Genomic DNA, 25,344 nt, shown 5'->3' with positions numbered 1-25,344 from the left:
AAAGTATATGCAAGAGATAAAACTTCACAGTATTCCAAAATGTCACAATAATAATATAATAGTATAATGAAGCGCTACAGTTAATTTTTCTTTTTTTGAATTTTTTTTCCTGTTTAAATAACAAATACAAGTCACAGGTAAATATACGTGAGAAAAATACGAGGCTAATATTAAATGGCAGGTAAGGATACTGTCACTGTAAGAAAAACTGGCAGGATGTGTGTATTTAGTCTATATTTTAAAGCACTTGATAGAAAAGGCGTATGCAAGGTTTTTGAAAACAATTTTTCTGTTTGTTTGATAACTGACAACAATTTAAGAGTATAATGAAAAAAAAAAAAAGGAACAAACTCCCTCTCAAAACTATTGACCTGCTCATCCCACACCACGTCTATACGGATGGATGGATGTGTGTTTGTGTATCCATGGGTTTGTACGGTACATGGATTGGTACAAGCAGTGTTCCATGCCCACCTGCAAAGATAGGAGGCTAGTGTCTCTGCAGTCACTGAGACCCAGTTCCTCTTGGGAAGTCATTCTAATGTAAAGCTCTCTTCTTCCTGGGTTTTCCCTCTTTCCAAACTCTTCCCCAATTCCCAGGTCTTCAGTCTGAAAAGACAATCTGGTTTACAAAGTTGCCCTCCCCTCAAAATTCACTGGGAAATAGAAACTGCATAAACAGTGACACCCACACAGACATGGAGAATACCACTTGGATGAATGGATATGTTTATGCGTGTGTGTGTGTGTGTAAGCACGCGGGCGTGCGTGCGCGCGCGACATGTGTACAGTAGCAATTGCGAAAAAGGGACCATATTCCTTTCCATATGAAGATACAATGTGATAAGAAACATTTCTGTGCAGGAAACAGGGTCTCTTAGAACCTTATCACAACACCGTGGCGGGAACATCAGGAAATGGGTTCACCTTTCAGCAGTCACCACAGTAAACTTCATTGAGAACACCCCTGCCCAGACGTCCCATCTGGGCACAGGTGGGCGTTAACAGCTAGCCATTCAGCCAACAGGTAACAGAAAGACAGCAGATAGCAAAACACATCAATAAGGTGCTCAAAGAAAAAAGTGGCACCCACTCCTTGAATGGATGGCCACAGTAAGGTGCTTCAAAAAAGTTTTTTCTTTTTTTTTTTCTTTTCAGTTTTTATTTCAAACATTGCGAGTACTGGTTTGCACGTGGTAGTTCTGAGCCAGGCCAACGGTTTTGAGATTTCTGACATCTTCCATTGAAAAGGGCTTTCACTGTAGTTGATTTACTCAGTTTGTTGTGGGTCACTTGAGCTTAAAAATGCATTTAATAGCCAAAAAACGGAAATCAAATCAATATGACTAAAAGAAGTAACGGATGAAATGGTACAGAACATTACTGCATTCCCATTGGATCAAGATGGTCTCGCCCATTTTTCCTCTTCCACTAACACTGTTCCTTTTTTTCTTTGTTACAATCCATTCCTTGTGAACATACAGACATGACCAAAGTCCTTGCGAAGAGCTATTTTTATTTTTTGTGATCTGTTGCAAGAGTCCAACCTTGTTTCCTCTGCTGCTGTTTGTGTTGCATCTGGATTTGTGATGAGCATCTGGATTGGTTGTGTGCATATGTGCGCATATACACACCTATACATGTATAATATATACACTGTATATATGGAGATACAGGAAGTGTGTATACATTTATACATCATATAGTGACTATTGTTTCAACTGGAGATAAACTGAACTGGGTTCCCACACTAGCACATGTTTATCTTTCCTCTGCTCCCTCTGTCTATTTCAAACAGGATGGAGCTTCCATTTATTTTTTTAAAGTGCATTTTCAATGCAGAATAACTGTAATTCGCTGATTCCTTGGAAAACATTTTTTGATGAGAAAAATCTGACAGTTCTCAGCCCCGAGCAAGAGAAACCTGGGTTTGGTCGTGCCAGGGGCTGATGTGGCAGTGCCAGGCTTGAGCCTGAGTGATTACTGGGCATTCTGGACTCTGGGCACCTTAGCAGCAGCAGCAGCACCGTTAGGAGAAGGCGGAGACAGAAGAGGGAGAAGGAAGGAAAGCTCAGATGAGGAAGGATGAGTCTGCGGGATGTTCACGGCCAGAATTAACTTTGTACGGATTTGTGCAGTTCCTGCGTGGCTCCAGCTGAGGACGCCATGGAGTCCCCTGCCCACCCACTGACACCAGCCTCCCCGTGTGCCCGCACGCACGTTCAAGCATTGCCCATGCGTCCCCACTCCCAAGGCTGACTTCCTGTCAGTTCCCTGTGGGTATGTGAGTGCCAGCACTGAGAAGGAATAAGGCACCAGAGAAATCAAAATGTTACAAAAGATGCAAAAACCCATTTCAAAGAGCCTCTCCCATGGTTCCGTTAAAATATTGCATGTGATACCACTCCTTTGTGTGACTTAAATGTGTCAAATGCGGTCTCTGAAAGGGGCTCGAGGCCCCTCAGCACCAGAGATCTGTAGGAATGCACCCTTTGTCCAGACACACCCATGCCCCCCACGCCCTCCCCACGCCACACACAAAAGCACCAGGTCGGGAGAACAAGGCTGCTTGCCATTGCTCACCTCAGTTTTGATAAAAATCAAAGAAGTCCATGAAATGGAATCTTCAGGAACTGCTCTGAGATCAGTTTGGGCTGCCAGGGATCTAGTTATGTCACGTTCTCAACGTCCAAAGAGCCTCGTGAACATGTTTGCGATCAATGCTTAGGGGGAATGTGCTAAAAAAAAATGACTTCTCAGATCATGCCCGAGTTCTCCACTAACACTTCAACCTCCCCTAATTGTTTTTAAATACTATAAAAAAGGAAGAGATTCATCTACCTATAAAAGGAAAAAATGAAGGCACATGATTTTATTCGGTCCCAGAAAAGTGGCATTTTGCAAGTTCAAGTGTGTGTGTGTGTGTGTGTGTGTGTGTGTGTGTGTGTGAACTCAAGTGCAGACACACGACATAGGAGTCTGGGGCTGCTGGGGCAGTCATCCCGAGGAAGCTGGGGAAGGAGACAGAGGAAAGGGGGTTCTGAGACAGAGGAGAAAGGAGAAAGGGGGAAAGGAGGCCTCTCTTCAGCTTTCTGTCATGGACAGTCTCAAGATTTTGGCTGCTTTAAGGTCCAGAATGGAATTCATTTGTCTTGGTCTAGAAAGTGCCCCCAGTTACATATCTCCAGTTAATCATGTTACCACTTTGGGTGTTCCCCTTTTCCCTTCCCTCCAGCCAAATGATTAAAAAAAAAAAAATCACAGTTTTTAAAAATTATTTTTTCAATGTTGAAAAAATATGGAAAAGCTATTGAACAGCCGCAGGGCCCGCTGCCTCTCCACTCTCAGAGTGAGCAGAAGGATGGGCCCACAGAACCTCCTTCCACCTTCCAGCACCCAGAGCCTCTCCTTTCAGCGGAACCCCTCTGCTCCCAGCCCATCAGAAGAATGTGGGCGCTGCAAAGGCAAAGCCACTCCGGAGAGTGGAGAGCGGAGAGCGGAGAGGGATGGTAACAGGAGAGGGTCTGACAGGCTAGAGGCTCCTCCTCACAGTGTGCTCTCGGTAGCCTGGCCCCAGGACGGAAAGCTGGTTGCCCACTGAGAGGCTGAAGTCCCATTCACATTTGCTTCATGAGACCTCAGCTCGCAGGCTCACCACCTTTGTGCCTCTCTGGGCGTCAGAGCTGGCTCCAGGCCTGAAGAAGGCCCTGGTCCAAGACCGCGAGGCAGAGGCAGCTGGCTGCATCACACAAAAAGGGCTACGGACAGTGGGATTTCAGAAACAAATTTAACTTTGGTTTTCCGACATATTCAAACCATAAAAGTTAAAGCAGGGCTTCAGAGGCTTTGATCTGACTGGTGTTATATTTTTTTCTCATTTGGCATGGCTAAGGCGGGGGGAAGAGAAAAGGGTTCCCACAATTGGTCGAAGACACAGGGTGGTAAATGCTTCCACACTTAAACTCACAGTCCAGTGTTTTTGACATTTCATAAATAGCTTTTTTTTTTCTCTAAAAAAAGAATAAAACAAGAACAATCCCTTTACTTACTTATCTGAAACAAAATAAACAGCAGTGGGTACAAACTTCTTCTTGTAACAATTACAAAAAACAACAATATAATCCCAACTTTTAACACGCATCTTGAATCAGTTATTTTTTTTTAACCTCAAAACTGCAGCATATCCTTAAGGGCAAACTTTTCGATTAGTTTTTTTTCTTTTTTTTTTTTAAATAATGTCTTCACCAAAAAAACAGTCTTGTACCAATAAAATGCATTCAAAAATAGAAAATATTACACAACAAAAATATGTATCCTTCCTTTCCCAAAAAGATTCTTCACAAAAAAATGTAGAAAAAATTCCAACAATTTTTTTTTTCCTTTCCTAAACATTAACTTTCAGTCTAGGGCACAATTGTTTATTGATTTAAATGTCTGTTTTTGCATAAAACATGGAAGATGCAAAACAATTACTGTATTAGGATTGTAAAGTTACATCCACTCCACCCCTACTCTAAAACAAAACAAAACCAGAAAAACCCAGCAAACATTGAACAAATGGTCCAGCCAGTTGGCTAGGAAAACTATCTCTGCCTTTCCACTACTGTGCACATGTACGGGTGAACTGGCTCTGCTGGTACCTGGGACTGCTGGAGAAGCCAGATCAAGAGATTGTTTAGCAATAGCTGATGTCCTACGAGTCATTTACAGTCTCCCATGTTGCCGATCTATCCGCTGTAAATCCTCACGGAGAAAAGAATCACGTGAGGTAGTACGTGGGCAGAGGACTAAGCTCTATCCCCACATGTATGGTACACATACCTCTGTACAAGCCACTTTCTCAACCATATTATGTCTTTGTTTTCTCTTTCTCAAAATGGAGCTCGAGCATGGGACACAGGTGACGAAGAGCTCCAGTGGTATGAGGAAGGCTGGGTGACTTCTTCCATAGTTGCCTCTCCTACATTCACCTGGTTGGGTATTAATTGGAACAATGAAAAGATCTCAGACCTCAAAGGAATGCTCTGTTTTCCCTATCCCCATTGAACCTGGGGTTTCTTTTATATTTTCAGCAAGGTAGCTTAAATGATGTATTTTTCTTATTTTGATGGTATTTCTCTTTTGTGTGGTATTTCTCATTTTGTATGTGTATTCACTGTGTGTATAATTTGATTTTTTTTTTTTTTCATAGCTTCCCCACCCTCCTGCTGCTGCTTATTAGATTGCTGGTTTTTTCTTTGTGGTTTGTTTTGCTTTGTTTCTGATTTTTTAAAACAGTGAAATATGTCCAATTTTATTTCCAGTGCATTAAACAAATTTTAAATTAAAAGAAGAAATAAAACTTTCCCCTCATCCTTCTAAAGAAAATGACTGATAAAAGTACAATATAATAAAATCAGGCATTTCCAAAAATAGCATGATGTGCAACCTCAATTATATAAAAAGAAAAACAAACAGACAAATAAGAATTATAGAACATAAGAATGAAGGAGCCAAGACTATATAATCTCAACTATGATATGATTAGCAAGCACTGGTTAAAAAATAGGTAAGGCTACTCTTAGATTTCTAACTCAACAAAGTTAACCACTGCTCTTCTGTCTTTTCCTTCAATTCTTAATCTTTAACTCACTAGTTCTTTATATCTTTAAAATGGGCAAATTTGTTTTTATATTTTTGGTCTACAGTAGAATTACATATTAATAATATAATAAAAAGGTATTTCATGAACAGGTTGGTACTGCATCCATATGGGGGAAATAGAAAAAAAGCACTCAAATAGACATAGCAAATGTACTCTAGCCTTATAAAAATAACCACAAATATAATAGAAATTATAATCAGGGAAACCAATTAAACTGAAAATATAGAAAGATATATTTTGGATCATGAACTCCTAACAAGCTATGCCCTAGAATTGCAGCCTCCAAACCTTCCCCATGATTTCCACCTTTCCATAGGACCTCTCAAAATTCAAACGGAAATGGAAACAAAACAAAAATAAAGTGGACAGGTGGTTGAACCAGCCAGAGCTTCCATGTTATCTTAGCTGACTGGCCAAGACCAGGTGGACAGCATCTGAGAAACTGGTAGGCCACAGGGGAGCAGCTAATGGTACCTGTTTTTAATTTTGGAGGAGTTCCCAGCTCAGTGATAGAGAAACCAAGGAACCAAGTAATTCTTTTGGAAACATAAAATACATGAGATGAAACATAATTCCGGTAGAGAGCACATGACGGTGAGATGGGAAAGAGAAGAGAGAGTTGCAATAGGCTAACTTTGGGTACCACCTCCACCTCCACCTCTAGTTTTCTTCAACACATTGTTTTCTTTCTCTTTCTGAGCATCCTTTAGGATGAGCTACAGGCCCAATGTCCTCTGAGCAAATGTCTGTCATCTCAGCTCTCAATATGATACCTATGCTTTCTGGCCTTCCAAAGGGCTAGGTGGCTCTGAAGGATCCCCACCCCCATGGCCCAGGCCTTGAGGAGGCAGAGGAGAGATGCAAAGCTGCAGTGACCATTCCCACCGGATGATAAATGCACACTGAGGTTCCAGTGTAGCAAAAAGAATATGAAGGAAAAGAACTGGTAAGAGTTGAGCTCGGTAATCAACAAGTATGAAGTTTTTCTTTCAGAAAAAAAGGAAGAAGACAAAGAAATGGCATCAGTCAGAAAATACTGCTTTTGGTTTCTTTGCATTCAAACCACCCTTGGTTTTTTTCTCATTCAGTTGCTCCAGTTTAGAGTTTAGAATCTAGTGCAAATATCATCAAATGACAGCATTCCAGGAGCAATATCCTATCCCTTCATCCCAACTGAACACTATCCATTCAGACCTCCTCCAAAGACTCAAGGACGGGAGCAATGATCCAGAAAAGTGTAACTGAACAAACTATTGACATGGTACTCACTCGCTGCAACAAGAAAGGCACTATCACAACAGCTCAGCCTAAGCACGGCCCTTGTCATGGGCCTGGACATTTTCAACCACTCTGGCAACCACGGTGAAGCCCAGCCTGTGGCTTTTTCAATACTCTAATTCATTGCCCCGCTATCTGACCCCCATACGCCCCACTGGCCACTGTTGTTGGATCTGCTGTGTCCATGTGACCCCACATTTTACCAATGACCCTTGCTTGGTTCTGAAATGATTGAGCTCACTCTCTTCCATGGAAATTTCTTTCTCTCCATCAGTCTCCAGTCATGACTCATATAAAGACTAGTTTACAGTGTCAGGTACTGCTGTTAAGTATTTTCCTATTTCTGAAACCTCTGGCCTAACCCTAAGTCTTAAAGATAGTTCAGCAGCTCCTCTGAGAACAAGTCTGTAAATACCACTGTGAAGAGTGAAAACCGCAGTGTCATCCCTTGACCACCAAGGCGTATCTCTTGAGCTCCTTGTATTACTTTTGTCTGGGAGAGAGGAAGTCAGGCTCTAGAGATTAAAATCTTTGGTGACAAAGCTGCAGTGGGTGTGTGAGTGTCAAGGAAGAAGGTGTTTTCCCAAAGCCTCCAGAGAAGTATCCTAGGTCAGTCAATGTGAATCTATTTTAAAAGGTCAATTATTTCTTTCTGTCACTTTGGTTTGCTGCAGTCAATGTCCTTTTGGTACCTACCCAGCACACATCTCTAAGTACCTGTAAAGCACTGTGAATTTAGAGATTCTTATTTAAAATGGAAATAATGCTTTAAGTGCTTAAGGGTTTGGTTATGTTGGTTCTGAAAGCTCTAAATAGAGTTTTTTTCTGACTAGCAAGGCTGACAGCTTCCTTAAATATTTTTTTAAATCTTGGAATAGTAGACTTGGATGGATCCTAAGGAGGAGAGAGAGATGGGTGTCACTGTGGTAACCTTAGGACAGAGAGTATCCCAAATAATATCCCTTTACAGGATAGTGTTCAGAGAAATCCAGCATTAGCCATTTAGATGGGTTGTCATCCTTTCTCACTGAACCAGAACCTTCACAGCTGTCACTTTGGATCTGGGAAGCCTTCAGCATCTTCAATATTGCCTGTGGTGTGAGATTCTTCTATTAATAGACACTACAGAGCCATAAACTCTAATTCCATCTAATATTAAACAAGGCAATAAAAGAAGTTCCAATTAAAAATTGAACCCCCCTCCCTCACCCCCCGCCAATAACTTCAAAACAAAACTTTTAGGCACTGTTAAGGTCTTCTGCTTAATAAAGGACATTCTGCGACAGAGCAGTTAGAAAGTAGGTTCTGTTTTGCCCTCCAACCCCTCCTCCAGTGTCAAAGTGGACCAGCATGTTTCAAAAGAAGCCTTTCACCTCACGGTTCTCAGTGGTTATTGCACTGTTCCCTCACTGTCACCACACCCATGGCCTCCTTCTTTGGTTAGCCTGATCTGGGTTTCACCCACGGATGGAAAAGCAAGCTCCGGCTGAAAATACATCTCTAATATGGAAACGGCAGTGTGGCTTTTGAAAGGGGGACACTGCCCTCTGTGGCAGGGAAATGTGCATGGGCACGGGCCTCAGAGGTGCAGGGCAGAGCAAGGGCGCTCACAGCACCTCGGTTGGCTTCCTTACCATTGCAACTCTTACTGAAAGCTTAGTTGGAGATGACATTGGCCAAACTTCTCCTTAAACATCCTAAGTTTACTCCACTAATCCAACTTCCTTAGGATATGAAAACAGATCCTATCCACATGGCAGTTTCTAAGCCTGATTAAGGATTGGCAGACTGTACAGATTTTCACCAACCCTGCTACCACCAAGCATGATGGAAATAACCCTCTATTTTTACGATGCTTCTAGTTTCGTAACTTGTTTCTTTTTTTGTCATACCTCACACACTCTCTCCCAGCACAAGTAAATACATTTCAGTAGTGCAATGCAGTGCAGTCATATTTAGTGCAAAAAAAAAAAAAAAAAAAAAAAAAGCCCTATTACAAACCCAAGCTCAACCCTACACAGCTCTACAAAGGTTACCAGTGCCACAAAGTGGGAAATTCAGTCTCTGCCTCACACTTCGGTGAGTCATCTCTTTTGTTGTCCCTGTTTGTTTCAGCTCAAGGGAGAGAAACAATTCACATGCACCTATGTATTATTCTGCAAAATGTTAAGCCAATCAGCAGGAAACAAAGGGTAATTGGGGAGTGGAAACCAGGCTAGTATTTAGAAGAGGGAAATAACTATTTAATGCAAAGGTCAGTAGTGGTTTTTATTGAAAGGTTTTCATCATGTCAAATGGCTCTGATGCTAAAGGGAGTGGGTATAGGAAAACGTAAAGCTTTCCTGTCTCTCAAAACAGGTTCCTAAATTTAACAGCGATGAGCGCTTGTTTCTGAATAGTGCAATCAGCTACTCTTCAAGGGCTGCAGACAGCGGTGCCTAACTTCAGAAACAGGGACGCGGGGAACACACACTTACTGACCACCATCTCCCTCGCCTCATTCTTCTCTTATTTTTTCTGAATACTCACTATTTTTTCTGAATACACACAAAATACAGAGCTAAATGCACATACACAAAAATTCTCAAGGCCCCTCTCAGCATGATAGGTTGAAAATTTATACAAATAGGTCAATGACACACTCACACAAAAAGTCTAGCTACTAAATATAAAAGTGAATTATTAAGAGTCTGCATTGTACCTCTTATTGTATTATTCTGTAAGAAAAAACATTCATAGTAGAATATCTAATTGGGGCGTACTTCTCGCTTGGTATTAGTCTGGCATTAATTTGGGATATGACAGTATTGAGTGATTCTGGAGAAATGCTTGGCATTTGATAATCCTCAGGAATAAGCCTTTCAGTTTGTCGGGCTCCAAACTCTCTGAATGCAAATCTGCTTGTCTGCTCGTACCTACATATGCGGCTGGAAGTCTCAGGAGAATCACCATGTAGTTCAGAATAGATTATAGAAGCAAGGGTATTTGGCATAGTGGGTTCAATACACTCAAATTACTTTAAAACATAAAGTTAGATTTTCTCGAGTCCATCAACTCTTTGCCTTTGTTTGCCTTTGACTGACTGTGCTTTCATGTACTCTGAAGAGCACAATTCTTTCAACAATAGTGCAAAGAACAAATTTAATATTAAGATACAGGAAAGTTAGCCTTAATTTGTATCTTAATAGGCCCCTCAGGCGAACTGAGGTTCAAATCAGTGGGACTCCGGAAGGGGTGTCCATGCTGACAATGCCTTAGACCATTTTCTCCTACAAAGCGACACATCAGTTCCAAATCAGTTCGTCCCAAGGGGAGCAGGAGCAGAGTAACCAGCCTTAGGAACTCCTGGCAGGGCACACTCACAGAGCGCTTTAGACTCTGTCTAAATCTGGAACCAAATTTGAACCATTATTTTCAGTCCTCTCTCTGCATATGCCCTCAAGAGCAGGTTAGATCTCAGAGCAGTCACAGGTGTCTCCAATGTCTCCAGAGGGGTTTGATAGTATTACGACTTAAATGACAAAGAAGTGAGGGCATCTTACTAAGTCTTGGGACTGTAATGGTGAGAGATGGGCCAGATTGGCAAAGGGTGGGTGGTGCTAACTTTCTGGTGACCCTGAGAACCAGCTTTGGGATCCAGCGCTGTCTCAGGTTTGTCTCATCACATTGTCCTGTTTCCCTCTTGCTTTTCCTCTGTTCACTTAATTGCGATTATTTTAAAGAGTTAAGAATGCAAATTATAACACAAAAGGCAGGTTATACAAAGGCTGTCAGGCTATCTGTAAATTGGATTGAGTTATAAGCAGGTTGCTTTCAAATGAAATACTACAATTAACCTTTTTAAAAGAAGTTTCCAGTTTGGCTTCTCCTTGTGCAGCGTGGGTCTGGGTGGTGAGGTATGGGTCCTGCAGCCCAGCTCCTTGTGGTCGCCACCCCCAGCACCGGGTGGGGAGACGAGAAACAGTGGAGAAGAGGATGTTTCTCCATTGAAGACCTCCGGAGCACATACACATTTGAAATGAGCAGAAAAGAAATCTGAACAATTTTAGAAATCCATAGATCAATGGGTTTTAGCTTTCTAAGAGCACCCTTTCTGTTTCTTTTCCTCTCCTGGGTATTCATCACTAGATAGCGATAAGAAATACCCAACGAGAATTTTCATTAAATTAACTTATTCCCAGCTGCATTTCTAAGATTTGAGGGGACAATAAGGATTTGTAGTGTAAAATACATGACTTTCACCTGCAATCAACTCCTATTCTTTGGCCCAAGACCTATCAGTTTAGGCTAAATGGGGTTTCTTTCTCAGGGAATCGTTTTAACTATTCTATTCTCAAGATGCAGAGACAATTTCTCTCACAAGACTCTCAAGTGCTACTAGAAAAGGAAGAGAAGGTTTTCATGAGAAAGACTCCTCACTGGCAGATGGAAGGCTTTTCATTCTTAGAGGCAAAGGAGGTGGCAGGGCCCGCAGGTATCCGACTGCTGCCTATGCCACCAAGTTAAAGAATCAAACATCCTTTATAATCTTGAGAAGAAAGAAATAAAGGGAAACAATTAAATTAACAAACAAGCTTTATGAAAATACACATCCCTCCAGTTTCAGGTTTCTAAAAAAAAAATAATAATAATAATTATGCTTCAATCAAGGTTTATAGATAGCAGACAACTGTTTTAATGTGTAAAAGTATCATCCCTTGGCTTGACTATGTTAGTTTCACTTTCTTTGAAGGAATTGCACCTGTCACACGTGCCCTAAAGTCCAGTGCAGAAAATAAACTGGTTTGCTACCAGCCTCAATCTCAGAACATTTCCTAAGCTATACTGGTAAATACTAAAACTACAGACCTGTAAAATGAAATGCAGACTTTCTGAAACGCATTGTGGTGGGATTTGGGGAAGGAAGCAAGCTTTTAATGGGGGAAGATAGAAAGAAATCCCTTCCTATCCTCCCAAATACATTTTGTAATATTTCTGACCATGATTTTGCTGCAGTAGATACTGTGAAGGCTATTGGTGCTCCTGGCAGGGGTCAGCTTAGAAAAGCAGGAGGCTCTTAGCAGTAAGAAATCCACACCCTGGAGTCTCTAGAATATGAAACAGAATTTGGAAATTACTCTAGACTCAAGGTCGGCAAACTGCGGCTCTCGAGCCACATGTGTCTCTTTGGCCCCTTGAGTGTGGCTCTTCCACAAAATACCACGGCCTGGGTGAGTCTATTTTGAAGGTGGCATTAGAAAAAGTTTAAGTTTAAAAAATTTGGCTCTCAAAAAGAAACTGCAATCGTTGTACTGTTGATATTTGCTGACTACTGAGCTTGCTGACCACGGCTCTAGACCAATGCAGATTGTGATGAGAAACCCCGGTGTCAGGGTTGGAACTCTTCTTGAGGGAGTAGAAGGAATGATGCCAAGAAGGCCTCCTGGAGAAATCTTTCTCATTACTTGGACCACCTGACACCCATCAGAACCAGGTCCCCTCCTACTCCACACTGTACTTTACATGACAGTGTTTAGGCTGCTAATAGCCAGTGCTTGGGGAGATGAGCACTTTAGATGCAGAGTACTTAAAAAAAAGATGCAGGGGTTAAAATGGACAAGAGCAGAGAAGAGAGGACCTGTTGGGAAACATGCCAAGAGATGATCACGGTCCTAAGCTCCATACAGCCTGGCTTTAAGGAAAGGTTGGTTTCCTACTAGATATGCGACTTGGGAAGCTTTTGAATCTTCTCATTATTGCATTGCTCTCTGTGGTGTGAGCTGATGCTACATACTGGTTTAAGAAAAATGCTGAGGTAAACCTCAAGTCCAATTAAGACTCCATTTCTAATATTAAATGTTGACTCTGTTTGTCAATGGGTAAAACAGGAATGAATGCACACCCCTGTGCACTAAAAACCAGGCAACACTTTAAATGTCACAGAATTTGTCTTCATTAGAGCGGAGAGGCAATGTAGCATCATGGGAAGTGTTGGACTGGGAGTCAGGAAACACTGTGTTGGAGCTGCTGTAAGATTGCGTTCTAAACATCCTGTACCGGGGCAGACCCCGAACAGCATCGGTCCTGTGGGCAATGCTCCAGCGAGCAGGCAATTGTAGCTCACTGAAATGAGATGTAGTACGATGACCCAATTATACAGTGACTGTTTGGGAACTGGGGTGTGTATTACATGGTCCTTCAAGTATCTAGTCAGCCTTATTTTATTTAAACATATATTAAATTTATGTTTAAAATAGCTGGTTGCAAAATACTGTGGAAACTTTTTGGATCTTTTAATTTCTTAGTAATTCTAAATAAATTAATAATTATGTTTCTCCAAAAGATAACAAATGACAAAAGTTCTTCCTGATTGTCTCCTACAATGTGTTTGAATGGCAGTGGCTTTACTTGTTTTAGAAGAGCTAATTTAAGGCTTGAGCAGTTGCCAAAATTACTTTGAAATGTCACCCCTTTTGCTCTATTTCTGTAAATCTAATATCTGGTAATATGACACTTGGCAGGTAATAAAATAGTTAACATTTTTCCCCCCTCCCTCAGAGATAGTCTATTCATATCAGGAATTTGAACACTGTGGTATTTAAAGAAAAGAAAAAAAACACACCAGAAAATATTTTTCTCTTTATCTTAGGCCAAATGTGAAGGTGAGAGGAATTAATGACCTCAGCTAGTGCAGATGACATTTAAAACTGTGAGTCAGGTCCTCCCACTCTCCAAAGAATATTGATAACTTTTAGAATGAGAAGGTACAGTGTAGACTTGCCTCATTCTGCCTGCCAGTCTCAAGTAAATGAGCTTACGTCAATGCTCTTTAAACACCTACAGCTTAAAGGACATTCACAATGGGGTTGGGGCAAGGAAGGGAAATGGGCACGCAGGGGTCCTAATTATAGAGTTCCTGGGGTGGTACTAACATGAAGAGGTAATTTAAAGCAGTCTTAAAGAGAACCAAGAAATAAAGAGAAAGGGTGAGGAAAATAAAGTTGATGTAATTTGGGTATTATGTGATCATTGGAAAAGGAGCAGCTTCCCTCTTAATTTACAATTATGTTTGCCTAGCAGAAATATATTTAGTTGAAAAATGTGGAGAGGCCGATGAATAATTTTGCTATTAAACTCAATGTTGGCCCTACAAAGTGGTTAGAGTAGGTAGTTCCTTAATGATAGCAGGCTTCAGAAGCAGAGGACATGGAGGGGAGCCTGGGTAAAAAGGTGGGGGCGAACTTGTTGGAGGGGCACAGCAGAACAGGATGGGATTTGAAAATAAAAACGTATCAGAGAAGATGAAAGGAAGAAATTGGCGTTATTCACACTGAAGAAAATAAGAAAAGCCTTACTATTGGTCCAGTGTGGGAAGGGCTTTCACGCTGAGTACTGTGAACAGCTGTTTTTATTTTGTCCTAAATACAGAATGAAGAGAGTGAGGCTGGTTTCAGGCACCCAGGATGGATGTAAAGTTTATCCAACTGTGAAGTTTTCCAGGCATTGGTTTAAATAGCTGAGGGAAGCTGAAAAAGCTCCTTTTCTGAAAATAATATTTGACAATATTTCTTGCTAGGAAGACAGGATGCCTGATTTCTGAAGTTCCCACAATGGCCTGGTCACATTAGAAGGAACCAAGTTCCCATCTCAACAGACATGAGGGCCAGGTACCCAAGAGCCACCATTTATTTTATTGATTCTGCAGACTAAAAAAATTGTGCGAAACTTTTCAAATTCTACTTATGTTAGCCTCTGTCATGAAAAGTTCCTCAAACTCTGGTTTTATTTTATTTTTTTAAATCTCCTAGGGAAATGAATATTTTACTGCCAAGCTGCCTCCAGGGAAGCATTAAAGACTAGTTAAAACAATGGTAAGCATACTGAAAACAGGAAGCTGTCAGTACAGAACCAATCTTAAAAATCAATGTTTGAAATAGAGCTGGAAAAACTAGGCATTTCACTGCCGGATGCTTCTCAGATGAGCAGCCCTTTGAAAAGCAGCCTGTAATTGTTGGTCAGGTCACATGGAGGGTAAGCAGGTGCTTGGTCATATTTTTAAAAGCAAATACAGTCAGTGACAGTCCTAGAGGGGAAAATCACAGATACATTCATATGCACTTTCTTTTGTTCTTTAGATATTGAGAGGGTCAGCGAAACAAGATCACTTACACTGTGAACCTCTTTGTATCAGCCACACCAAAAAAAATTTTTTTTTACAAAAAGTTTTCACTTTCCTACATTTGCTAAGTCTGAGCTTAAAAAAAATCCTAAAACCCTGTAAAGACAATACTGAAGCTGATAATATAAAAAGCAAACTAGAGCAGTAATGATTATTATGAAATGCACCAGATTAACTGCGGCAGGTTGGTGATGGGTGATAAATGCAAAGAAATAATATTTCGATCAACTCATGATCATAGGCAGATTCAAAAGTTAAAATGAATATAATGTAATATATATTTCAATATAGAGTTGTTATATATAATGTGTATGTTCTAGCTTTCAGAAATACTGCAATGTAGTGTACTGTACTTAAGTAAGCATACTTTAAAAGTAACTCATATTCTTCCACAAAGTCACTAGTACTGTTAATTAAAAAAAAAAAAAAAAACAACACCTTTTTTTTCCAGTAAAAAGAAATACCTATGGTTATAGTCACAGACTTATTTTGAATATAGAAAGACAATATACATTTAAAAAATAGTAACAAGGAAAAAATTGCAACTGTAAGTAGTAGCCTTACTTAACGGGGGAGGGGAAAGTCACCAAAATAGAAGAGGAAAGAAAATGTCCTCTGAATTCTGTAAATTAGCAGAAATAATCTACATGTCATAAAAAAAGAACAAACGACCTATAAAAGAAGGACATGGGAGTAAGGACATTGAATCTGTTTCCAGGCCACCTTCAAAGTCAGCTCCGAGAGCCAGGCCCATTCACTCAGAACAGCGCCCACTTGAATGTCTGAGACAGGCAAGAGCCATCGATTCTAAGCGATTACCAAAAAGTATTCCCCCGAGAGTCCATTGGTTTGCTAGGCATGGTAAACAAGCCACTCCTGGAAAGACGTCGGCAAAGGCCACTCTGGTGTCAGGAGACACAGTTGATGGTGTTCTGCAGATGCAGAGAGGATTAGGAAGCTTTAGTTTGGGAGTAAAACTTTGAGTGGCTGGGTGTTTGTGTGCACACACTGGGTTGCAGAGAGGAAAAGCCTGGAAAGGCTGAGGCCCAGACGTGCGTGGGCCTTGCCTGCGTGGCCTGTGCCCCTTCCTCCCAGACTGGGCAGGCGCCCCAGACGGCCACCCCCTCCAGTCTCCTCACCAGCGGAGCGCTTCTGTCCCACCTTCTTCTGGAGGAAAACAGCCTGTCACTGTGGGTTTGCTGTGGATCCAACAAGCTGCCTTGTTTCTCCCAATTCTGAAACGCTACAAAAAGCAACAGAGTGGGCAGGTGACTGCTTCCTGGGAAGGGAGCCACAAGTCTGGAGCGCGACGGTGGGGAGAAGCAACTGAATATCTGTGCACAGGACCTGCTGCTGTGTGTGCTCCATGGGAGTCACGTACACTCTCCCAGACTACAGATATACACACGCTCACACACACGTCAGTAAATCCCACAGAAGTGCAGAGGTGGTTAAGCGAACCCCTGCTCCACACAAGTACCTTCAAGTTTTCAGGGAAGGGGGTCCTAGAAATGACTGACGGGTGGGGCTCCTGCAGAACGCCCCAAAGCCTCACACAGACAGCGAACGGCACTGATACACCCGATTAAGGCGAGAGAGCAGAAGCAGACATTGAGACTCTTGATTGACTAGAAGTTCCAGAACCCATCTTGTCGTCAGGGAATATGAATTTGGAACGCTTCTGTGCAGAGAGCATCCCATGCTGGGTGGTGTGTACATGCATAATGTACACTTATTTGCACATTTTGGACAGCAGCTGACATGCTGGTTGGGTTAAGTCCCTTTCATTACTAGAATCTACATATAAATTGCACTGATTTTGCTGGGCAGTAACAAACTTCTGTTGCAACAGTAGTAGAAACAGATGTCGACTATGAGGTAAAAAATTTTTTTTTTTTTTTTTTTTTTTTTGTATCTTGGGTGTATTAGGATCTCATTGAGGCATTTTGAATGAAGAAAACCTCCGAATTTGAACGAGGGCTAGTAGGGACTTTTTGCACCCTAATTAGGTATTTCGAAACCCAGGACTCCCATGGTTGTGGCTAGATTTTCCATATGATCTCAGATTAGGCTCCTTCATTGAAGACTTGAAAGTTGTGGGTTTGCATTTAACAAAGAACAGTCAGATAAACCAGATGCTCACTAAAACCGAGAAAAAAAGAGGAAAGAAATATTTTGTTGAGATTGTTCTCCGTTAAGAAAATGATTAAAAATGGAATTCTAGACACTTGTGATCCTGTCTTAGGCAATTCACTAGTTAGATAATATGATGTCTATTTCACACCTGGCCCAGATCTATGTCACAGAAATAGGATAGGAAATAGCCACTTCCTGGGAGTAGTCAGTTCGGACAAGTTTGTTGCCTTCCCCCAAACATAGTTTCCAGTCAGAAATAGGGCTCATTTTTGTGATAATGCAACTACTAAAAACCAAGAACAGTCCATGTCTCCGCACCCTTCCAATTTCTCTCTTCTGTCCTCTCCCCTGGGCTTTCTGATTTAAGGCAATTATTCTTTACTACAAGTGGCTTTTAGTGAAAAATACCTCAGCTGAGGTCACTTCAGATTAGATTTTGGTCTGAAAGTATTCAGTTTTTATGGAACAGGAGGCTGGGCCCGAAGAGACCCTGGAATCCAGGTGTTTCAGTCAGTGGTGTGAAAAGATGATGTTTCTGGTTTCAACCTGGTTCTGAAAAAGAACCTGTGCCATTTTCTGGGATCTGTTAATGCACACCACTGACCACTATGGATTTAGTGTCCAAGGAGAAAAAGTATCCAGAGGCTTAGAGAAATCTTTGGAGTATTTTGGTCCGGCTGATCCTCTTAATACCTAGTGCTAGAAATGATGCTTTGGTTAGTAATTTCCACGGTCTATGTTTACTGGGTCATCACAGCTTCTCCTCCTGGGGAGGCTTAAGCTGGTTCAGAACTGGCAGCTCTACAGAGAGCCCTTGGGGATATGAAGATATTCTTTCTCTAAAGCAAGGAACACAAATGTGTCCCTTTTCTGCCTTCATATGCAGCCTAAGTACCAGGATAGAGATTGCTTTTGAAAATTTATTCCATGTAATATTTCCTGGGCACCTAAGAGAACACAGCCCTTTTCTTCGTGAAAACAGAGAGAGTTGTCGCCATCCCAGCTGGGAAGTTGTGTGTAGCCCCAGAAACCCGGTGGTCTGGTCGGCGACTCAAGCACTCTCCTCAGGCACTGCAGACTGAGGGATTGGGTTGCTTAGCTTTTTCTATGGAGTAGAGTCTATTGAAATGCTAGTGTGCCCTTCTTTTTGTTTGTCACCATGTCACATGGTTCTGTCTTCAGTGTCCTATTTTTCTTTTTTTAAATTTCTTTTCTGGGGGACAAAATCAGTCATTTAAATAAAGTTCTTTTCTAGTAAATAAAGAGGTTTCTCAGAGCCAGAAATCACTCAAAAGAAAGGCTTTGACCCTACCCTTGGAAAGGCCCAGAGATTTCTCTAAATACCTCTTGCCAAACTTCCTCGTGTTGTGATTGGATGTTTTTGGTTTTGTATTATTGGGTGCTGAATACACTTTGCAATCCTTTTGTTCTCTTCCCTAGGCTTCCATTACCCAGGACTTCAACTCATTCCTAAATTAAAGAATTCTTTCAGGAGATTTCTTTTAAGAGTCATGTCACAACAGAAAGGGCACTCTCCCATTCTCCTCAATCCCGAGGGCATCTCAGGTTGTGTCTGCTCTTACGTTGCACCTACGTTGTGTTTCTTTTTGCTGCAGCAGCACGCTGGCTGTAGCAGAGGCAGATGGGTTATCTAATACCTTTGCTGTAGACTCACATAGCCTTTGCTCTCAGGCCCAACTCATTAAATAACATCTATAACAACAGAGGAAGGTTCCCGAATGGGCATGTCTAGTGTGAAGCCAGGCCGGATCTATTTCATTGCCCCCTTTCCTAAGGGCAACAGGTGTCGGGAGCATTATGGGAGCCACAACTAGGAAGCAACATGAACCTTTATTATGTTCTCTTGGGGATCTGAGGGATTTGTAAGGAGCACACCTCATTTTGAACTTATGTGCTGAGGGGAAACACTGATTTGGGGCATAAGCTGGGCACATGCTGTTGGTGTGCTTGAAGGATGAAAGTACTAGTACATGTAGCTCAAGCCATTAGGATAATGTGAAACAAATCACCCAGACGGAACCTTTACTCTGTTCACATCAGAATGCCCAAACTCTAGCTGTTCACAGACTGGGAAAGGGTTTTCTTGGTCCTTGTAGAATATTGGGATGATATAAAATAAAATCTCTATGACTCCTAAACAAAGCAAATCCAAGTCATTCTTTCTCAGACCAGGAGCTATCATGAGCTCCAAGAGGCCCAGGAAGAAAGGATGATCTGCAGCTGAAACATAAGCAGGAAACTATCCACCAGTTTCTCAAGTCACAAACAGATTCAGAGCATTGTAAATTTGGGGAAGAGAAAGTCTTATGAGGAGCTAAAATTTATAACTCAATTAAAACATATAGTAAAACACATTTTGATATAGTTTTATCTCAGGTTTTTTGTTTGTTTGTTGTTTTGGCCTGGCATATTTCTCAATTAGTTCCAAGTGTTCCAATTCCTTCCTTTTTAGGGCTATATTCTACACATTTGGGGTCTTGGGGATCAAAATATTGGCATTTAACAGGGGGAAACTGTCCACTATGCAGAGATGCTATCAAATTTTTAGTACCTGTAAATTTTATTCTTCTTAAACTGTATCTAAATACTTTGGGAAACATATTCCTTTTTGACATTTTTCTTACTCTTGTTCAGCTGACCCAGTTTTAAAACCATAAATAGCTAAGAAATATTATTTTCCATACCAGTGCTTGTACTCATCCCATACTTATCCTAAGAGGTGTTAAATCTGGAACATTTGCTTCCTTTTTATCTATTTATTTTCCCCTGGCTACTGAAAAAAAAAAATTCTTAGCACTTATAGCATCCTAGCATGAAGTTCTAAATGCAAGAAGATTGTTGGATTTGAAGTCACAAAATAAAAGAATTCAAGTTCATCCTCTATTCTCAAAGCAAAATATGTTTCCCTATTTCTTAGGTGTTTGTGATTTGAAAGTAAAGGTTGACGAACTAGACACATCTCTATCCTTTTGAAAGAGGTATGAATGGCTTACTTTCTAAAATGCAGGTCAGTTTGAAAAGCAGCCCTTTCAGAGACCAGAACGCATGGCAATGGCTCCACAGCAAGCTCACTGCTCCTCCAGATTAGACTGTCCCCTCCAGCCCAGCCTCTTCCTCTCTCCAGAGAACAATCTGTCAATGACTTTTGGCTGTGAGATGTTTAAAAGGAATAGACACACATGATATCAAGCAGAGAAAGTCTTCTGCTATGCAAACCTGGATGGTCCATACTGTCCTAATGACATCACCTCACCAAAAATTCTTTAGGGATACTCTGACATTGTTTAAAAAAAAAAAAAAAAAGACATACTTCCTTTGAAGGAAAGTAATGAATATTAGGTGTTCAAGCCCAACTGGAATTTTCTCCCTACGTGTTCTATAACTATCGGTGGATTATAACCCAATTGCTTAGCTTTTTACATGGCAAATTAGTATTAAGGCAAATGGGTCTCCTTTGAATTTGAGAAGCAGATAGCTAAATCTGTGGCTCATAATGGCATCCAAATTCAACTTTTCTGGAGGTATTATGAATTCTGTCTATTTTGCTAAGGTTTAAATAAATAAGGACACTATTTTAAAAGCAATTGTCAAATAATTAAAAACATTTTAATGGGGCTTTTGGCTTTTGTTTATAACGTATACAGAGCAGTATGTCATTTCCCTCTGGATTAAACAATTTTTCTTAATGTCAAATTTTTCTTTCTTATTTTGTGGGTTGAATGACTTGTTTTCAAAATATGAAAACAATTCCGTGACATGGTTAGTTAACTAATGCTCCCCCTGTTGGTTTTAAGTGGAAATATGAGAATCTTACACATTACTCTTCTAAAAAGCCAAGTTTTCAAGAGAAAAATAGACTTTTTCTTATTTTAAAATCTGTTTTCTACTAACTTTTAAAACAGGTCAATTTGGACACACAGTTCTTGGAAGTACTCCTCTTAGAAATCATGATGGTGATATGTAACCATCAACCATCCAAGTCTACATTAAAACTTCTAGCAAAACATTTACTGAATGAAGGACACAGGAACAAAGCACACTCACATATACTCCAGCTGCACTAACCCTATTAAACATCACCAAGAACTTATGGAAAAGATCTCATTTAACCAAAAGTCTAAAACATATGGGTAAAACCAATTCAGTCATTACAGAGCTATTTCCCTTGGAAGACTTCTCCTTTGCTGCACAGGTTTTGAAAATGAGTTGCTAAAAGAAAAATCGGTTAAATGCAAACTAATTTTGAAACTAAAATAATCTATTTTTTTTCTCTTTTACAATTCTATTTTGGTGTTTCTGCTTTGTTTAAAGTTCTAATTTCCCCCTTAAGTGTGTTAAAAATATGCCCAGCAATGTAATCACCTTTGGCATTTTTGTTAGGTATAAGAATTCCTACAGTTGGGTTGGAATCCCTTGAAGGACACTGTCTATAGATAGAAAAATCTCTGTTATAATACCTTGATCAGGACTTAAGAGAGAAACCCCAATTAGGAAGAGAGAGTGGCACCTAGGACGATGCAATGGATTGGTGGCCTTTGAATGATGGATATTGGCATCTGGGAAGTGTGCTACTTTCTTGAAAACCTTTCCAAAAAGCAAGGGTTAATGAATCAGGTAGAGAACGATCATCTTACTTCTCCCTCAACCACAGTGGAAACAGTCAGAAGGTAACATCTGAAAGGAAGAAAGTAATTTTGGCATCAAGGCTTCCTGCTCTGTCGCAGGCTCTGCTCTCACTGGTCTCTGTAGGATGTGAAGGGAGAGGAGCTACAGGGAGTTCTGTGAGCTCCTCCCCCAGGCTGACCACAAAGGGAAAGAAGCCATTTGTCAAGACCTCTAATCTACTAGTGTTTCATCAAAGAAAACAGTAAAGTCTCTGGAAATTCTAGAATCATTCAATCTCAATGAACTTTTAGAGAGCCAAGAAATCTGTTTCTGAAAGTTAAAGTCCTTCCCATGAAAAAGAACAGAATTCTAAAAGTCCCTCCCATGAAAAAGAACAGAATTCTAAGTGGATCACTTGAAAAAAAAATTCAGTGGAGCAACCTAAGCTTGCTAAAAGTCAAAGAACTACATATCAAAATACAAAGCAGCAGTTCAAATTACAGCAGGGATGGGCGGCCACAGAGGCCCTCATCAACCCAGGCAACACTTACAATAATAAAAATTAAGAAAAATTAAAAAAAATATGAAGAAAATATCCTTCCTCTCTTTCAAATATAACTTTAATTGCCTTTTATTCTTTCTATCTGGAAGCAGTATCGCTAACCTTAACAGTCTTGACTTACCAAAAAAAATATATATGTGTGTGAAATAAAATAAAAGAGAAGGGATTGGTGGCAGTGTATGCAAAACCAAAATGGAAAAAAAAAATTACTTTTAACAATCTCATTTTTGTTTGTTTTTTTACACAAATACTGTTGTAAATATATTAAAAAAATCAGCATTCTATCTGGTAAACGTCACTTTTGCCCCTCTATAAAATTTTGAATTAAAAAAGCCTCAAGAACTTTTTATTATTCCCCCACCCTCCATTTCTCTTTCTCTTCCACAAGAATATATCCTGACACTTTTTTTTTTGTTTTTTTTGTTTTTGCAAAGATTGTTGGAAATAATCCTTCTCTTGTACCTAGAAACATAGGCGCAAACCTTTGATATCTTTGTTTTATCTGCATTCCTGCCTTTCATGAAAGTCCCTCTTGATTGTGCTGAGGCTGTGGCTCAGCAAAGACACTGAATAAATACGATAGCCACTGTTGCTTGATGCTTGTCCAAATCTTCCTGGCTTCTGCTGAAAGGGGGGGCATGGAGGAGGTGGGCCGGGGTGTGTGGGCCCAAGCGGAATCTGGGGGAGAAGCCTGCCATTCCCCTTTCCCACATCACCCATCCCACTGCCCCTTCCCACCTCCACAGCCCTTTTATGAAATCAGACAACGTGGTAGGTGGAAAACAGCAGGGCCTTTCCTCTGGGTTTTCAACCAGAAGTGATATTCCACAGTTTTAACTGGTTACTGTGAAGTCCAAGTGGCCAGAATTGTGAAAATGTCCACTGAAACACTGCAAGCGGTGTACTTAAAGACAGTCGGCCTTTTAGATTTCGGTATATATTTTTGTAGTGCTCTTCACAAGTGAAAAAAAAATTTTTTTTTTAACATTTTTTTTAAAAGATTTTTTTTTTTTTTTTTTTTTTGTAAAGAAGGGTTGTATTTAGAGGCCAGTAGCTAGAGATCCAACCAGTGGACCCCTTGAAGCACTACCAGGCCTTAAGGCCACCATCCGAGGGAGGCCGGGAAAACTATTCTTCACCCGAGCCTCCGGAAATGTAATGTACCAGCAGGCAAAAAACAGTTCTTCATGTAGTACAAAATGAAACAAAACAAAAACAAAAACAAGAAAGTAAAAATGAAACCAAAACATTTCTTAAATTCTAGTGCCATAGCTTTTTTTTGTTGTTTGTTTTTTGTTGTTGTTGTTTTGTTCATAAGAAAGAGAGAAAGATATTACTTATCCGTCAGACACATGCATCCTCATGTGGTCGTTGAACTGCTCGATTTGGTCAAACTTTGCTGGGCAGACGGAGCAGACGTAAGTGGTCCCCTCCGTGCAGGCCACCACCCCCGGGGGGCCAGCGCGGGCTCCCGGGGCCGTGCCCGTGGGAGGGGTCCCGTTACTGGCACTGTGCAGGGCCACGTGTCGTTCCAGGAGGGTCTTGTGGGAGAACTTCTTTTTGCAGATGTAGCACTCATAGGACTTCTCCCCCCGGTGGAGGCGCATGTGCACGTTGAGCGAGCTCTTCTGGGTGAAGCGCTTGTTGCAGATGCTGCACTGGTAGGCCCTCACTCCTGTGTGTGTCACCATGTGCTTGATCAGGTAATCCTTTAAGGAGAAGGAGCGCCAACAGATGCTGCATTGGTGTGGCTTCTCGCCTGTGGAGGTGGGAAGAGACAGCAGGCAGGACAGAGCGAGACATAGCGAGGGAGGGAGAAAAAGACAGAAAAACAGACAACAGAAAATAAAAACAAAAACAAAAATTAAAAAAAAACAGTCTGATTTATGAATGGATCCCTCTTGATTGGAAAGATCCCGTCCTTCCTGGCCTCTTGTGGGCTGAGAAACCTTGCTTTAAGGTGATGCCAGGGAAATCTAGAGTTTCCTGTTTCCCTGTGTCAGAAATGGCTTTCTTGCAAAGCTACAAGACATTCCCCACTAACAGTCTTCCAAGACCATCCTGTGGAGAAAAGGAAGGGCTACTTTAAGGGGGTCATTTTCAGTGTCATCATGAGGGGCTTTATATGCGTTTCCCATTAACGTTATAAAAAAATATATGAACTAAGAGAGAGGGAAGATCTTTGGAGACACGGGGTTCTTTCCGATCTTTGGGAACTAAACACGTAGCTCAGCTCTCCATTCCCAGTATTCTGTTCAGTACACACGCTCATGCCTTGATGTTAGGTCTGGCAAATATTGGCCAACATAGGAATAAGTCATTCTGAAGAGCTACACGTTCAAGGGTATCTAATTTAGACAGAAAGCTTCCTAAAACACAACTTAAGAGTTAATTGGCTCTCCTGTCTTGACTTCACTGAACTGCAGATAGGCCTCACCCAGCGTGGAGGCTGGGTATGTGGTGAACAACACGATGCTCTCAAATGGTCCTGCTCCAATCCAGGCCCCAGAATATGGCCCACCACTCTGACAGACCTCCAGTGCCTATGAGGTACAGTCTTACTTACCTCACTGGGCTGGTGTTGACATGAAAAAACATGTGAAATCACTTTGCAGACCACCAAGGGTGGTGTGGGAATACTTGCACGGTGTTCTTATTACAACACTACCTTCCCTCTCTCTGCTGCCCATTAAATGTTTCCATATGCTTTTTGTGAACTCTTGGGTCAATTTTAAAAAATAGTTTTCTCCTTTACGCTCAGTCTGTTGGCTGGAACTTTTCTTTCCCTTCAGTTTACTGCTTTGGTTTGTTGCTGACTTAAGAAACCCAACTATCGAGCTTGATAAAAAACAAAACAAAACAGTAAGGTAAGTATAAATATTGTCAATGAATGGCCCCACGAGGTGTTCTGATATAAGTAAACGTCCATAGGCCTGTGAC

At 41.0% G+C, this 25,344-nt stretch overlaps 1 protein-coding gene across 46 annotated transcripts in view; it reads right to left on the bottom strand.

Moving 5' to 3' along the window:
• Positions 1-1,132: 1,132 nt before the first annotated feature.
• The window catches only part of ZBTB20 (zinc finger and BTB domain containing 20), an 818,830-nt gene continuing 794,618 nt past the window's right edge, over positions 1,133-25,344 (bottom strand). For all 46 annotated transcript variants that reach the window (XM_084873935.1, XM_084873937.1, XM_084873945.1 and 43 more), the window contains one exon: positions 1,133-24,163. In XM_084873935.1, coding sequence (XP_084730061.1) covers positions 23,742-24,163 — 422 coding nt within the window. In that variant the 3' untranslated portion in view covers positions 1,133-23,741. The remainder of the gene's footprint in view (positions 24,164-25,344) is intronic.

This window comes from Pipistrellus hanaki, assembly GCF_964339955.1.
Source record: "Pipistrellus hanaki genome assembly, chromosome: 2".
Classification (NCBI taxonomy): Eukaryota; Metazoa; Chordata; class Mammalia; order Chiroptera; family Vespertilionidae; genus Pipistrellus; species Pipistrellus hanaki.
This window is presented reverse-complemented; position numbering and strand designations above follow the sequence as displayed.